General features: G+C 40.9%; 1 protein-coding gene across 3 annotated transcripts in view; it reads right to left on the bottom strand.

Annotated features, from left to right (window-relative positions):
- Positions 1–306: 306 nt before the first annotated feature.
- Positions 307–16,558, bottom strand: part of ahcyl2b (adenosylhomocysteinase like 2b) — a 66,591-nt gene continuing 50,339 nt past the window's right edge. For all 3 annotated transcript variants that reach the window (XM_049566560.1, XM_049566561.1, XM_049566562.1), the window contains exons 4-17: positions 16,444–16,544; positions 16,247–16,349; positions 16,027–16,121; positions 15,509–15,615; positions 13,626–13,742; positions 13,396–13,459; positions 11,443–11,531; positions 11,285–11,355; positions 10,221–10,315; positions 9,270–9,368; positions 6,885–6,953; positions 6,633–6,711; positions 5,777–5,897; positions 307–4,232 (exon numbers count right to left, since the gene is read on the bottom strand). In XM_049566560.1, the coding sequence (XP_049422517.1) occupies positions 4,226–4,232; positions 5,777–5,897; positions 6,633–6,711; positions 6,885–6,953; positions 9,270–9,368; positions 10,221–10,315; positions 11,285–11,355; positions 11,443–11,531; positions 13,396–13,459; positions 13,626–13,742; positions 15,509–15,615; positions 16,027–16,121; positions 16,247–16,349; positions 16,444–16,544 (1,217 nt within the window). In that variant the 3' untranslated portion in view covers positions 307–4,225. The remainder of the gene's footprint in view (positions 4,233–5,776; positions 5,898–6,632; positions 6,712–6,884; positions 6,954–9,269; positions 9,369–10,220; positions 10,316–11,284; positions 11,356–11,442; positions 11,532–13,395; positions 13,460–13,625; positions 13,743–15,508; positions 15,616–16,026; positions 16,122–16,246; positions 16,350–16,443; positions 16,545–16,558) is intronic.

Genomic DNA, 16,558 nt, shown 5'->3' with positions numbered 1-16,558 from the left:
GACATAATGATGTCTTATTCTATACGCATCAGACTACCCATTTAACCCTGTGGTGCTGATTTGTGTGTCAGGAATAAGTAAAGGCTCGCAGCCAGCTGTTGATGCCAGAGATGTCACTGTCTGTTCGCTGCTGGCTCAGATGAGATCACTGTGGCTCTGACAGACCTCAGCAGCTGCACACACAGCCTCCCCTTCCCCCAACACACATAAACACAACCACCGAGAAACAACACACATCAAACACCTACATAAGAGGGTGATTATGTGTTAGAAAGGAGTCGAATCAAAGAGGTGCGCACACGGTGGTTACAATTTTTACATCTTTATTCATTAAGATTACAGAATGTTTTAAATTATTGCTCATCATCTACCATTATCACTTGCAATATTTTAAACATAGGGTGTTTTTTTCTTTATTAGACAACTTAAAACATGTTTGAGAATTTTGCCAGTTTGCACTGTATGAGGATTTACAACAATAAATACAGGAGTGGATTCTTCTTTTACCTTCCTATAATTTTAAAGGTTTTCATATCTGTATATAGTATGTATATACATATATGATGCTGGTGTCTTCCCCCGCCCACCCGTCTGTTGGTCAGCTTACAGCTGACAAACAAAACAAAAAATGGTTTGTCCCCCTGATGCACAGGCTAGGATCCTGAGGCAGCTGTTCACGAAGCAACCATGGCCAACAAAAAAAGGATGTGTACAGACACAGAAAGACGTTTAGACTTACGCACGTCATCATCTAAAGTCAGCTTCCTCTCAAGCGGTCGCACACTTAAACACACACTCACACTCACAAAAGGGGAAAAGTAAGACTCGAGACAACAGGGCTACACTGACGACAGGTCACACTACTTTAAGAGGGGATTCTCAACAGCACAAGGAGACAGAGAAATGCACAAACATCTGCAGGGAACAAAGTGACACTGAGGTTTGTATGGGCTGTGACACAGTGTAGGATCTTGTCATTACATGGTGGTAGCCTACATCGGCGAATGCTAGGTTTGTCTGAGAGGTTCCTACGCACCTTTAAAGTTTCAATTTATTTAGACTTTCATTTGCTTTTGCCAATTTAAAAGGAATATTTTGACATTTTGGGAAATAACATCATTCACTTTCTTGTCGAGACATACACGGAAAGGTCAATCTCCCTCTCATGTATGTACGCCAAACAGGCGCCAATTAGCTTAGCTTAGCATATAGTGGTCCCTCCAGGATTTTGCCATGTTGTGATCGATCAATGTACAACTAGTGAAATCTCTTTTCATTGGAGAAGTGCGCGTAATATATTGATTCACTCAGCCCCTCTATAGCTCTCTCTGTTAATCATGAGACTGCTGCTGCAGTGACAGGGCTAACTGTTAGCATTACACAGCTAAAGTTGCCCAACGGTCATGAACAGGTTTAACAACAGAGTTGAGCAGTTTTGGTGTGCGATTAACAGCTTGGTGTTGGATGTTAACCATTGCTGCAAGCAGCAGAATGTGACAAGTAATAGCTTGTGCTAAGCGGGCAGAGACAGCAGAAGGAAAGACCTTTACAGGTACAGTCCTTCCGCCACGCATCGAACGGCAATAAGAGCTGATCGGCGCTGATCAGCTGTTGCTGCCCCCCAACTTCTCCTACCTTTACAAACAGATTCTATTGCAATGCGAAACACTGAATGCTCATAATAATTTGCTCAGAATCTGAGACAGCACCAAACTATTTTTTGCAAATTTTAACTTGCCCCTGAAATTTCATTGCAAAAAACGCCTATAAACATCAAAACATGCTTCTTCTTTTTTTTTTTTTTTTTTCTCCGGAAAGCTGGCGTGAAATGAGGCATCTCTGGCTGCAACAATCATTAAAACAGCGCTCAAAATCCTGGAGGGACTTCTAAAGACTGGAAGCAGGGGGGAAACAGCTAGCCTGGCTCTGTCTAAAGGTAACAAAATCTACCTACCTGCACCTTTAAAGCTCACTAACTAACATGTTGTCCATTTTGTTTCAGGTGTACAAAAACCTGGCTTTAGAAGTGCTGGATGGGGGATTTTGTTTTTGATTCTTTATCTTTTTTCTACTAACATAAAAGCAAATAAAGATATTTACCGAAATGTTGAAACATTCCTCTGAACACTTGGTTGGTTTTTAATGTTACGTAGTGATGTTACTCATAATGTCACACAGCAAAATTGCATGGATTGTGCATATTTGTACGTATTAACTGGCAAACAGAGCGTTTTGTGCTATTTCCTCTTGTTCAAAAATCAGCTAATGATGTTATTTATTTTCCACATACAGCACAGTTAATTTTCAGGCCTGGATAATGAGCTTCTGTATATGTGTGTGTGTGTGTGTCGGAGCATTTGATCCCTCTTTGTGAGAGCAGAGCTGGCAGCGTCTCCCAGCAGGTTAGCAGAGAATCTGATTGGTTCAGGTGCAGAGCCAGTATAGCAGCAGGGTGCACTTGGCTGTCAGGCGAAATGACTGTCAGGACTTTGTAATTTCCAGCGTCAGGTCAGCTGGGGACGAGCTGCCGGGGATGGTGACTGCGCAGCTCGTTGTACTGGTGGAATCTAAAGTCTGTCAGGTGGGGAAGAAGAAGCTAAAATATATCAGAGATAGCACGCTAAGTTTGGATTTAAAAAGGTGAAAAATCCCTTTACAGACGGTAGATGTACGGAGCCCCTAAAGTCCAGAAAGAGATAAAGAAATATCATTGTTCGGGCCTTTGAGGGCTCCGTATAAATGTGCTTCTTGGATAGAAAAAAAATAAATCAGTGGAATTCAGAGCCCAGATTTTATTTTTTAAGATGAACCCCCTGACTATACAGTATATGTGAGTACCAAAGAGCTGTGGTGTGTATGGTAAGTACAGTAAATCTTAACAGCACCATACTTTTCAATGAGGACCTGATTGAAGATATCTGTTTAAGTACCGGCCAGGCAGCAACTTGCTGCTCATTTGGTATCTCTGTAAATATGTTCTGTCACAGTATTCAAAGTGAGGGTTAAAGTACATTTATTACACTTATCATTAGAACATTTAATTGCTTATCTTTATGACATATGTTGATTTTTCCCCTCCGGAAAGTAATGATATTAGATGGCGGAGGAGAGAAAAAGATAGAAAATCTTAATTTCAATATAAATATCTAAATATACAGTATACCCCTTTTGATGATCTGATAACGTGCCATGCTTCTAATACAGTATAGTCATTCTTGGCAAAGGAAGAAGAGACAAAATGAAAAGGTTAGCTCTCACAAGCTTGAAATACTTTTCATTACTTCAATACTGGCGCCATGTGAGCAGCTGGAAGCCGAGAATGCAGCAGCCAATGAGATGGTTTCACTGTGGCTTTGAGTGACAGGTGGGAAGACCCGATCACTGTCCAGTCGTACTACGAGAAAAGTGATGACAAACTACAGGCTGATCTGAAGGGACAGAACGCGTAAAAAAAAAAAAAAAGAGTTTAAAAACAGACACAACGGTGAATCTCAATGAAACGATCAAATAAAAGACATGATATGATTGGACCCTGAGATCCCGCCTAACCCCGCCCACTACATCTAACCCCGCCCTCACAATATTACACAAGAGAAAAACATAATCACAGGTAGAAAAGAAAAGACAACGGCGAAAAAAAAAAAGGACAGGAAAAAGTGTCCGTCACTAAATCTTCAACGGTAATCTTCATTCACACAGATTTTTTTTAATCAAGTTTTTTTATATAGTATATATCTTTTTAGCATCAATAATTTCATCTTTAATAGTTAAACAATAAAAGATCTGGCAATGGGAAGGGAGGATGGAGGATTTACACACACAAATGAGCGTCTAAAGAGAAAGAGATAATGGTGGTGAAATGACGAGTGGAAGGGAAGTAAAATATCTTCCAGGAGAAGATGTCAGGGAGCTAGCTAATGGCAAATGGCAGGAGCAGCTCCACAGAGTTAGAGTTAATGTTACCATTATTGTTGTAGAGCATGAATAAATAAAATGGCTGCCATAAGCGCAGAAGGAGCCACGCCCCTCCACCCCTTCCCCTTTCCCCTCAGGCTCAATTAGAGCTCCTCCCCTACCCCCCCTGAATATAAAGCAGGTGTGTTGACTGCTCTGTCCATCCGTCCTTCCTTCTCTTCTCCTCACCCTCACCCTCACCCTCCTCCTCTCCCTCTTTGAGTCTGTGCCATTCATGGAGTATTATCTGCAGTCCAACCCCAACACTGGTTTAATACCTGATGGAGAAAAAGAGAAAGCACACGTTCGGATGACAGTTGCTGTAAATACTAAAGGTGCTGCTGCAACCTAAAAACAAATCCTAACCCTATACCTATAGGACTCTATGGAAGCCCATATCTGCAAAAGTGATGAAAAAAGTGAGTCATTACAATGAAGACTTTCTTAAAATAATGACTTTGTATCTCAAAATAATGACTTACTGCAAATAATGACATTTTTGAGATATTAAACAATAATTATGACATACTAAAGTTCTTATTTTGAGATAAGTTAGTTATAAGTACTGAATCAATTTCAGATACTAAGTATCTTAAAATAATGACTTAGTATCTCAAAATAACAGCTTACTTATCTCACCAAAATAAAGAGTAAGTCATTAGTTTGAGAGTGTCTCATTATTTTGCAATTAGTCATTATTTTGCCATAAAAAGTCATTATGAGCCTCATTTTGAGATAAAAGAGTCTTTTTTTGAGATATGAAGTCACTGTTTTTAGATAAGTCAATATTTTAAGATGAGTGTGTCATTATTTTGATTGGTAAGTCATTTCGAGTTAAGTTAGTCATTTTGAAATAAGGTAGATGTTATTTTGAGATAGGTAAGTCAGTTCGAGATAAGTACGTCATTTTGAAAGGTAAGTATTTTAGAGATAAGTCATTATTTTGAGGAAAATAATTTTAAGTAAGCAAGTCATTATTTCGAGATAAGCAAGTCATTATTTTGAGATAATTTAGATATAATTTTGAGATAGGCAAGTCATTTCTAGATGAGTATGTCATTTTGAGATAAGTAAGTCATTATTTTAAGGTAAGTCATTTTAATAAGTAAGTCATTTCAAGATAAGTAAGTCATTTTGATAGGTAAGTACTTTCAAGATTTCTAAGATAAGATATTTTGATAGGTAAGTACTTTCAAGATAAGTCATTATTTTGAAATAAGTCATTTTTTTTAGATAAGTGAGTTGTTATTTTGAGATAGGTAAGTAATTTCTAGATAAGACATTATTTTGAGATAATTTAGATGTAATTTTGAGATAGGTAAGTCATTTCTAGATAAGTATGTCATTTTGAGATAAGTAAGTCATTATTTTAAGAGAAGTCATTTTGATAGGTAAGTCATTTTGAGGTAAGGTTGTTTGTTTGGTTGTTTTTTTTTGAGATAGGCAAGTCGTTTTGAGACAGGTAAGTCATTTTGAGATAAGTAAGTCATTATTTTTGAGATAGGTAAGTCATTATTTAAGATTCATACGTCATTATTTTAAGGTAAGTAAGTCATTATTTTGAGCTAAGTAAGTCATTTCGAGATAAGTCATTATTTTAAGATTCAAAAGTCATTTCAAGACAAATAAGTCATTATTTTTGGGGTAAGTTAGTTATGATTTTGCGAAAATAATTCCCTATTTTGAGAAACTAAGTCATTACTTTAAGAAGGTTTCTAATCGTAATGACTTACAAACTTCAGTTTCTTCCTTTCTAAGATTACGTCTTGAACCACCTACAGGCCTGTCGAAACAAGAATGTCATGTTTAAGTGTTTCCATACCTATAGTAGTTTGGCTTGAAGGGCCCGTTCTTGTTCAAGCCCAGATACTTGGCCTGCTCGTCACTCAGCTCTGTGAGATGTGCGTCAAATGTAGGGAGATGTAGGCTGGCCACATACTCATCTGGCAGGAGAGAAGAGGGACACGTTAGCATTCATCAGGCGTCTGTGCTTGATTAATCATTCAAATGGGAAAAGGAAGAGGGAGGCTCCCAGATTAACCATCCCTCCATTTCTTTTCTTCACTCTTCCTCTTTCTCCTCATCTGCTTTCCACTCCTCATCCTTCTTTGTGTCCCTACTTCCATCTCTCCTCATCTTAGCCCTTTCTTTCATCCCTCCCTCCTTCCTCTCCATCATCTTTCTGTCAGTGCGTGCTGTGGTAGCACTCACTGACAGAGTGACCTACATTTGGCTCCCTGTTTCTCTTTACTATGTATCTGCTCCGCTCTAACCCACCGAGGGAACGCCAGGAAATGTGACGGGCAACGCTGCTGACATGCTGTGGGCTGTGAGCACGCACGCACGCACGCACGCACGCACGCACAGAGCTCATTCTACTGTGAATGATAAGATATCCAGGGAGACGACTCTAGACTGAACAGATGAGACGGATTGTGTTGTCTATTGAGATAAATGCAATATGCCTGCAGGCTCTCTGTCGGGGCAAAAATAAACTCTGTTATCATTTCCTGTTTGGTGGCTACTTAAGCACCAAACAAGCTTATTTTGTGTCTCCCTGGCCTGATATCTTGCTGTGTTTGTGTTATAAAACTGGCATTTCTACTCATATTTGTGTTTTTGTATTCATGCATTCGGCAGTTTTATTTTCTTAAAATCCAAACTGACAGAAATCTTACCCATCTTCTTGGGTAGCAGGTAAACATCCTGTTTGTAGCGTCCTTCTGGGGCATTGTACAGCTCTATCAGAGCCAGCGCCTGGGCACAGACACACAAGTGTTAACTCACACTCATGCACAAACAACTGCTTGTGTCAACATCTTTGTTAGTGATGAAAAGAAATGAAGTGAGAGCAGAGCACAAAATGTAAAATACAAAACTAATCATGTGCAACATTGTAAATTGGACAGAAATGCATCTGCTGTTTTTACTTGGGTGGTGGCGGTGATGGAGAGGACGAAAGTGGGCACAGTGGAACAGCTGAGGTTCAGCAGACGACCCTGCAGAGGAAGACAAAGCAACGCAAGGTCAGAGTACACAAAGGCAAAGGCAAAGCACAAAGGGTCTTAAATTTGCAGCTGAGAGAACAAAGTGTCAGAGCATGCACTCTGGGTGACATGATGTAGAAATCTATTTCAGGGATAACAAGTCCCACACAAACATTTACAAGCCCCGTCGGTTTGTGAAGTCTCATCTGCAACTGTTTGTTTTCTCTCGTCTTCGCTCTGACACTCGCTGCTGTGAAACTCATATTAAGAGAGATGATGTTTTGCCCAAAATACTAAACTGTCGCTGCTGCCTAAGATGCTGCATTGCAGTGAGCAAATTTGGATCCCAAGTGTTGCAGTAAATTAGGTAGTTAGTATGTAAAAGTGAAACACTCTGCAGTTAGGAGGAAGAGGGAACAGAGACAGGTTGTGTTGTTACCGCAAGGTGAAAGCAGAATTGAAACCATTAATAAGGTTTGAGTGTCCAGTGAGCACTAAAAATCACATGACTCATCGAAACTCAGACCTTTAATGAGTCCCCCGCTCCCATACTCTATTAAAACCATATGTGTTAATTATGGAAGACGTTTCTTTATTGTGTCACCGTGCTGCGTTGACCTCTCACTACTGTACAAAGAGACTCGGAATAGTGGAATGGCGAAAGGGAGGCACGGTGGGACAGTGGTTAGCATTGTCGCTCCTCAGCAAGAGGGTTCCAGGTTCAAGCCTGAGGTGGAGGGTTCGAACCCCAGGGTGGGGGAGCCCTTTTGTACGGAGTTTGCATGTTATGTCCATGTAAGCGTGGGTTTTCTCCGGGTACTCCAGCTTCCTCCCACGGTCCAAAGACATGCAGGTTAACTGGTGACCCTAAATTGTCTATAGGTGTGAATGTGAGTGTGAATGGTTCTGTTTCTATGTGTCAGCCCTGTGATAGTCTGGTGACCTGTCCAGGGTGTACCCTGCCTCTCGCCCAGTGTCAGCTGGCCCCCAACAGAATTAGGCCTTATTCCGCACCTACTGACATACTGGATATGCCGATTTGTTTCAAGTTTTTGGAGCATTGTTTGGACCTGTTGTCATGGATACGTTTCACACACACAAACTAATCAACAGTTTGGTCTGTTGTAGAGGTGCATGCCCAAAGAAAAGCCCACATTTCTGGTCTGAGGAAGAAACAGCCCTACTTTTTAACATCATGAATAACTTGAATATTAACAGGTTTTTGGGTATGGGCCAATATTGTAAGGCCGACGAAAAACTGATGACTGAAGGAATGAAAGAAGGACGCTGTGTTCGCACGGTCGAAAAAGGGTGCCACACGTCGGAAACGCTGCATAGTTGCATAGCACCTTTCTAGTCAACCGACCACTTGAAGTGCTTTTATGCTACATGTCACATTCCCCCATTCAAACACACATACATACACTGGTTGCCAAGGCCACCATACAAGGTCCCTCGTGCTACTCAGTTTAAACAATCATACACACTCCCAGTTTTTTGTTGGGAGCAATTTGGGGTTCAGTATCTTGCCAAAGAACACTTTAACATGCCGACTGAAGGAGCCGGAGTTTAGCCTGCCGATTCTTTCATTAGTGGAGTCAAGTGAACTGCTCTACCTCTTGAGCCACAGCTGCCACACAAGCAGCTGTTTTCCATATTTGACATCATAAACGACATGTTGTGGCACCTTAATTGGAGTATGCATGGCTGCATGCAAACAGGAAGAGCAAATATGTAGGAATATTGTCTTTATCAAAGTAAGGGCAAAACCAGAATATTTTGTGCATGTAAATGTAGTCGGTGTCTTGGCTGACAAAACCTGATTGCATGGCCCGTCTCTCTCTGGTTTATCAATAGACCCAATCACAGATCATGAATTTGTATAAATAAATGTGTACAGTTCTACATTAGTATTAGACTGTAAAACAATTATGAAACAAAAAGAAATGACAAAGTACCCTCTTTTAAAACTTTAAAGAAAACCACCTATCTAAAATTCTCTTTATTTCAGAGATACTAAAAGATGATATTAAGTGTTACTTCTTTTAAGAAATGTCTTTTTTGGAACACAACACTATTTTGGATCAGATGGAGGCGGGAGAGGTGAGGAGCTGGTGTACTGATGTGGTTAAAACCTGCTGGAGATCAAACAGCAGCAGAGACAAAGGCATCGACGGGCTGGCAGTCTGTCTGGCCCTGACAGACTGCTCTCATTCTGTCACAGCTTGTAACACACACACGCACACATAAACATAAACTCTGAATTTTAAAGTTCCTCTACTGAGTAGTAGTGTGTGTGTGATGCAGTGTGAGCCAGTGTGTGTGTACCTCAGCCAGCAGCACTATCCTCTTGCCATCAGGCCAGATGACGTGGTCCACCTGAGAGCGCACTCTCTCCCAGGTCAGTTCAGGAGTCCGCAGGCTGGCCTACAGGATGAGCACAACATCATGAGCAATTATTTGTTTTTGGTTCTAGTCGTAGTTGTTGTCGTCCCCCTCCCCGGACTTCTTGTTTCTGTTGAGCTGAGCTGTTATCCATCAGCCATCACGGGCCAGAAGTTGACTCATTGTGTGTTTGGTCTTTTCCAGCACTGAGGTACTTTAAGAAGTGAGTCACAACTTCCTCTAGTGTCTGAACTGCTTCCTTGATTGCTGTCTCTTTAATAAAAACATTCAATTCCTCTTACATTTTTCCCCTCAAGTAAACATTGCCAGCAAATGTGAAAGTAAAAAGTCAACCACAGACTCGCTCTAGCTTTAGAACGAGCTTTGTCCCCTTGGCGTTTCAACTTGCTTTATTTGCGTTTACTTGCCTCTGTGTCCGCAGCTACCTTTTTGTAAAGTCTTGATTTCAGCTATTTGCTGTAAATAAAAAGAAATACAGGCAGAGGGCAGGGTCTCGGCTGGTGAATACACGGTCACACACTTGTAGTGAGTTATAAGTGATGATTGAGAGGGATTCCTTTAGTATGAGTCTGTACATTGTTTTTTGGATAATCCTGCATAGTAAAGCTTCTACGTTACTTGGCAGCATTATTGTCTGTGCTAGCTAGCTTCTCCAAAATGGACAACGAAGAGAATACAAAAACAAAAAGAAAGTCAAACTAGACTGAGAAGAATGTATAAAACGCAAGGACATAATCCAAAGTGAATTTAAACCAGCCAAACAGCAATCAGAAGATGTAGCAAGAAGTAATGCACAAAATTAATGTGAGTTATCTTGCAGTGAAACTAACTGCGGATGAAAATTTCAGACGTTAATACAAACTAACAACTGACCACATCGATCTCAGTGTTGGAGTGCCCCATGTTGCAGACAATGCAGCCATTCTTCATGCGGTCCAGGTACTCTCTCACCACCACGTTCTTATTGCCTGATGAACGGAGAAAGATTAATATCAGGAAGAGAGATGAGGACAAATGAACAAAAAGCAAGAGATTAAAACAGGGAGAAAACAAAAATGTAAAATTGACAAAAAGATACAGACAAAAAAAAGAGAGTGTTCTTGAAGTTTAATCAAATGACATGTTGAAAAGGGACTGGATTTAGCTCTAAATTCAAATATGGGAAATCTGGGAACTGAGTCTATATCCATTTCTGTAAAATGAGGCTTTAATTACCTCTCATGTCACCATTTAGGCTAGTTAATTATGTCTAAAGGTGTGATTAAGTTGGAGTGCTCCACCTGTTTGAGTCGTGCAGACACGTGGAACACTAGTTACATTTTTATAAACCGGGAAAATGCCAAAGGATGACTTGTATTTAGCTTCAAAGGGTGTGAATAATTTCATGTATGATTTCTCAGCAGATTTTATTATATTTCAAATCAACTGAAGACTAATTTCGCCTGTATTTCACTACGGCAGCATTATTAATTCACTAGGAATCCACACAGCTTTCTGAATTTTGCTGCGAGGGCTCTAATGAGTCGACCTTAGTGGAGCTACCACTACATGACCTTATTAAAGCTAATGCTAGTCCTGCTTTATTTATTCTACACCACTTTGTAACTTAATTGGGGAAGTCTTACAGAAATGCCATGTACCTCCTTCTACTTTATTATCCTTTTATTATCTTTTCTGTTTAACTGCAGTCACGATTAAGAGAACCCTCTGCTTCAGGCCTGCCAGCAGTATTAGGTAATGAAGCAGAGAGACAAGTAATTCTCTGCTCCAATTAAGTGTTCAGGACGACTCCCCGGCTGCTGAGCTCAGAGCTTGATTAGTGACTGTTAGACTCTGATGACAATGACTGAAAATCTGTCCAGTCATCCTGCAGGAACACTGACAGAGCTGTATGTTCCTTATGCATTTTCAACTTCACCGACAGTGGCTGAACTGACCTGTGCAGGTGATGACGATGTCCACTTGTCTGATGACTTCGTTCAGTTTCACCAGCCTGAAGCCGTCCATGCTGTGATTAAGATAATGATGACATGAGACCACTGCGACGTCAAACCCCTGCAGTTAGCCATGAGAAGCTCAACAAGCGGAGTCTTACCAAGCCTGCAAGGCACAGATTGGGTCGATCTCTGTGACGTAGACGATGGAGCCCATTGCTTTGAGAGCAGCACAGCAGCCTTTCCCCACCTGAGGATGACAGACACGGGATGTTATCATACAGAACAACGGCAGGTTTGTAACCATTTACTAATTATTTTTAGCCATTGTGACTTCCCTGCTTGTTTGACTAGTTTTAAAGTACTCTCAATCACAGCAGCAGGTGGTGGTCAGGCTTTACCGCTGACTAAGGCTGGTGGAGTCCGATGCAATTGGCTTACTAATGATATGTTTATTATATCACTAGTTTTTAATCTTGCCTTTAAACACACTTTTTTCCCCAAATTGCATTAATTACCTACGGAAGACCATTTCTGCCAATGTGGAGACAAAAAGATACCATAAATCAATAAAACAAGAAACTTGGTCAAAATAATGACTTAGTACCTCAAAAAATGACACAGTATTCCAACAAAATGAGAAATTTTCTCAAAACAATTTATCTTCATTTTATAAGATATTAAGTCACTATTTTGGAAAAGGTCATTATTTGATGAAACTTTATCATTATTATGAGAATATTTCTCTCTTTTTATCTTTTAGATAATTTATTTTTTGAGACAACTAATTTTCTTGAGAAGGTCTGTCATTATTTCAGCAAGGAACACTTGAGTCAAAGAAAACTTTTTTTCCATTTGCAGTATTATATTTGGTGGTATGGCTCTGTTCTGGGGCCTCTCTGCCTCTCCTCGGGCCAATGCAGAAAGCCTCTATCCTACGTGAAAAGCCTTAAGACAGAGAGAGCAAACCTCTCTGCTCTTCCATGTGGATACATGGAAAGCCTAAGGCGGAGACAGCACACCTCTCCACCCTTCTGTGTGCCTTTGTGGAAAGCCTAAGGCGGAGAGAGCATATCTCTCCGCCTTTCCATGTACCTGCGTGGAAAGCCTAAAGCAGAGAGAGCACAGCTCTACGCCCTTCTGTGTGCCTACGTGGAAAGCCTGAGGCGGAGAGAGCAAACCTCTCTGCCCTTCCATGCACCTACACGGAAAGCCTAAGGCAGGGAGAGCAGCAGCAAAGACCCCTCAGGAACAGAACAGTGCAGAATCACTGACAAACAGAAATGACATTGATAAGTCAGATACAGCATGAAAAGGAGGAGCTGGGGTGGAGGCAGGTTGCAAAGCAGCTTGCAGAGGAAGCAGAAACAGTAGGCAGGCCAGAGCAGTTTAAACAGGGCGCCCTGAATGAGATTCGCCAACTGGTTGCGTAGAAAGGAATCATGTGATCTATCAGCTGACTCCCTTCCATCAATCAGCTACTCCATCAGTTGATTGGCTGTTTGAGATCAGCTGATGTAGCTGGGATGTGAGCTGAGCTTGACATAGTGTCCTGCCTGAACTAACGCTATGCTCAATTTGGAGATACTAAGTCAATTTTTCAGGATAAGTATTTTTATTAAGGAACGTGATTAGCAATATTCTCTATAGAGAATATTTGCAATCACAAATCAACAAGTGGTTTAAGGTTTTAATTGCTGGCTTAGTTATGCATGTATGGGTAGCAAACCATGAGCCTTGGCAGTCTTTAATACTAAAAAGTCAAAATATGATAAATTCTGGTAACTTCTAACAGAAGTTCTCCACAGCAGCTAGTCTCTGCTACAGTCATGCAGATTTTCTATGTGCACAAAGCTTTCCAGTGACCTTTTTGTTATTAATAAATTTGCTTCACGACAACATTTTATATGCTGAATTCTCTGACATTTGCACACTGTCCCTACAAGATGTGATGGCTTAAAAGGGGAAATGATTATCTTATTTGTCTCAGTAGTGGATTTATTACAGCTTAAATGTTATTCCACCTGACTTGTATTTTAGGGAAGAGACATAACAAACAGGTCTCTCAGTGAACAAGCATTGTATATGAACCTGTAGGAAAATGTCAGCCTTACCTCTCCGTATCCACACACCACCACCTGTTTGCCTCCAAACATGACATCAGTGGTCCTCTTCAGCCTGAGCACAGAAACACAATTATTTCACCAGCAGCCGAATATTTATTCAGTCTGTTTGGAGCGGAGAGGAGGTGGGTGTAAGTGCCCTGCAACGCTAAACGCTCAAACAACAAACATATTCTGTTTTATAAACCTTCATCATGGTTAAACAGCAAACTGTTTCATACCCATCTAAGATGGACTCTCTGCAGCAGTAGAGGTTGTCGAACTTCTGCTTGGTCACTGAGTCGTTGACGTTCATGGCTGGAACACATAGTTTTCCTGCTTTGGACAGCTGATACAACCTATACACATAGACACACACAAGCACACACATTAGAAACATGCGTAAAATTTCAAGCTATCCTATAATGGATCATTTTTCATGTTAAGTGTTGACAATGCAGGTTCAACGACCAGTCATTACATTTTAAGACAGACTTAAGTCTTATCACTAGAGTTGTAACGATACACGTATTTGTATTGAACCGTTTGTTACGAGGCTTTCAGTTTGGTACACATTACAAACCGAACAATGCACTGAGCTAGCTCATTGGAAGATGGTTGCAACACCATTACGGGACCAAAAATCCTCTGATAACCTAAGGGTCTGGTGTTTGGGGACACTCTGTTTTCACTGTCAGAGTGGTGAATCATAAAACAATGGTATGTCACCTCTGCTACACCATTGCAGGTTACATTAGTGGAAACACTTCAAACAAGTCAACTCATTTTACCTTGAACCAACATCACCCCAGTGTGTTGACATGTGGAACTAGAGAAAAACGAGGACCAACACATTATGTATATGTATGAGATGTTATCTCCGCGGCATTTAGGCAGCCATTCCCAGCTGATTCAGACATGGCAAAAAAGAAATCACTGCTGCGTGTGATACATTTATCGCAGTGGATATGAGAGCCTATTCTGTTGTGGCAAACGTTGTCTTTACAAACAGGCTTAATGTATTCGAGCCCCATTAGTATTCCTTCATGAGCCCATTTCAGATAGACTGTAATTCCTGCTTTGTCCACAACACACACAAAAAAAAGCCCAAATTCTGGTGTTATGTGTTGTTGTTTTTTTTTAAATTTTGGATGTTTTTGTTTATGAGCACAATACTCAATATATTTTACAAGGAGCTGCTTTTGTTTTATATGCTGCTAAGAAGACACTTTGCGGTGGGTCGTGGTCCAAAAGTGTGTCAAGTTTGTAAAAAACACACACTTAATTTTGATATATAGCGACTTTCCAGCATAGTGCTTCAATTTGAAGTGCCGTTTCCTGCTGTAGAGTGAGTGATTAACGGACAGTTACTTGACAGAGACAGTAAACTAGCTTGACAACATGACCAAACGGCAAGTAGTACGCTGAATGTATTAAAACTGTGTGGACCTTGAACTGATGACTTCGGAGAAATCTGGACCCTGTGGTTGGGAGCCACTGCCCCAGAAGATGGGTCACTGAGGTATAGCTCCATCATTGTTCAAAATCAAAAAGATCTTACTTTGTGATGTTGTTTTTATAAAATAAATCAAGTAAAATAATATAAAATAAAATAATTAAAAGTTTTAAAAATCAAGGAACTGTCTCCGGCACCTTTACATTTTTCAGCCATCAGCCATAAAGCCACTGGAATATATAGCAGAGTATACCCACTGCCTCCTCAGTAACCTACCCATCTACCTAGTGGTACACCTACCTCATCAACTACCACTAAACCACTGGTTACACCACTATTAATCAAGTATTCATTTAAGTATTATTCATCATTAAGTGAGAGACAAACATGCTACAGAAATTTCTACTCTAATGTACACAACAATGCCTTAATAAGCTTCAGTACACTGTTAGTGGTGGTATACTTTTCACCACTAGATGGCAATGTCACCACACCACAAAACCATGTGTATGTAAGTGTATGTCTATGTCTGTAAAGATTTACTTTCACATTCTCTCATTTAAAACACAGATAACTTGTTTTTATGTGAGGCAGTGTAATATTCTATCAAAACACTGCTTGAGACAACGACAAAGGCAAGACAGGATGTGTGCATGTTGAGAGTCCCACCTGTGCACACCGGTTACACTCTCCTCTACGATGCCCTTGATCTTTTTGAACATGTTGGGGTATTTTTTATAAATCCAGTGAGTCAGGTCTCCACCGTCATCCAAGATCTGACAGGCGAGAGAAGAAGAAGAGCAGAGTGGAAGATAGAGAGAGAGGAAAAATACAAAAAACAAAGAAAGAACCTTGTTAATATGTGACAGACTCTCAAAGTTGAAGATTATTTACAGGGTCAGTTCAGTCAAAAGATTCAGAAATAGGAAGTACATAAAAAGATTCTAATAACTTCTTTCTGCAGTTCAGTCCTGCATGTCTGCATGTTCTGGTTGGAAAAAATAAATGCACGTTTTATTTTGCTATATCCTCCCCTGAACTTCTGCCCAGTGTAAAAATAGATTGACTGTATTTAAAAAGATCTGGCTGTCTGGTGAAAATAGCAGCAGCATCAACAGGGACTGTAGGCTGGATATAAAAATGAAAAGATGCTTGTGCGAGCTTTAAATAGAATGTAGGTGCACTACCATGTTGGGCTGCCAGCCTTCCACGTTGACGCAGCGATCGATGCACCACCAGAAGTCGTCCTCTGACTCACCCTTCCATGCAAACACACTGAAACCTAGAAAGAGACGGGAAGCGTTTTACACATGGCAGACGGGAAGAGAGCATCTGAATATTTTAAGAAGTGAAAGACAGGGGAGAAGAAAAGTGGCAGGTGTCACACACAGGATCTCCCGGTCTCACCTCCCTCTGCCAGGGCAGCTGCCACTTCATTCTGGGTGGAGTAGATGTTGCAGGCCGCCCATCTGCACTGAGCCCCCAAAGCTGACAGAGTCTCCATCAGCACCTGAGGAGCAGAGGGTCAAAGTTTAACTTATCACTGTAGCCGCTGCAAGATTATGTTTGGGCTGTGAGTGAGTGTGATTTGCATTCCTACTCACAGCAGTCTGGGCAGTGATGTGGGTGCAGCCCACCACCTTGGCACCGGCGAGGGGTTTCTCCCCCTGGGCTCGCTTCCTCAGAGCCATCAGGGCTGGCATCTCTGAAAGAGACGCA

Source organism: Epinephelus fuscoguttatus, linkage group LG22, assembly GCF_011397635.1.
Source record: "Epinephelus fuscoguttatus linkage group LG22, E.fuscoguttatus.final_Chr_v1".
Taxonomy (NCBI): domain Eukaryota; kingdom Metazoa; phylum Chordata; class Actinopteri; order Perciformes; family Serranidae; genus Epinephelus; species Epinephelus fuscoguttatus.
Note: the sequence above shows the minus strand (reverse complement) of the source record. Positions and strands in the feature narration are given on the sequence as shown.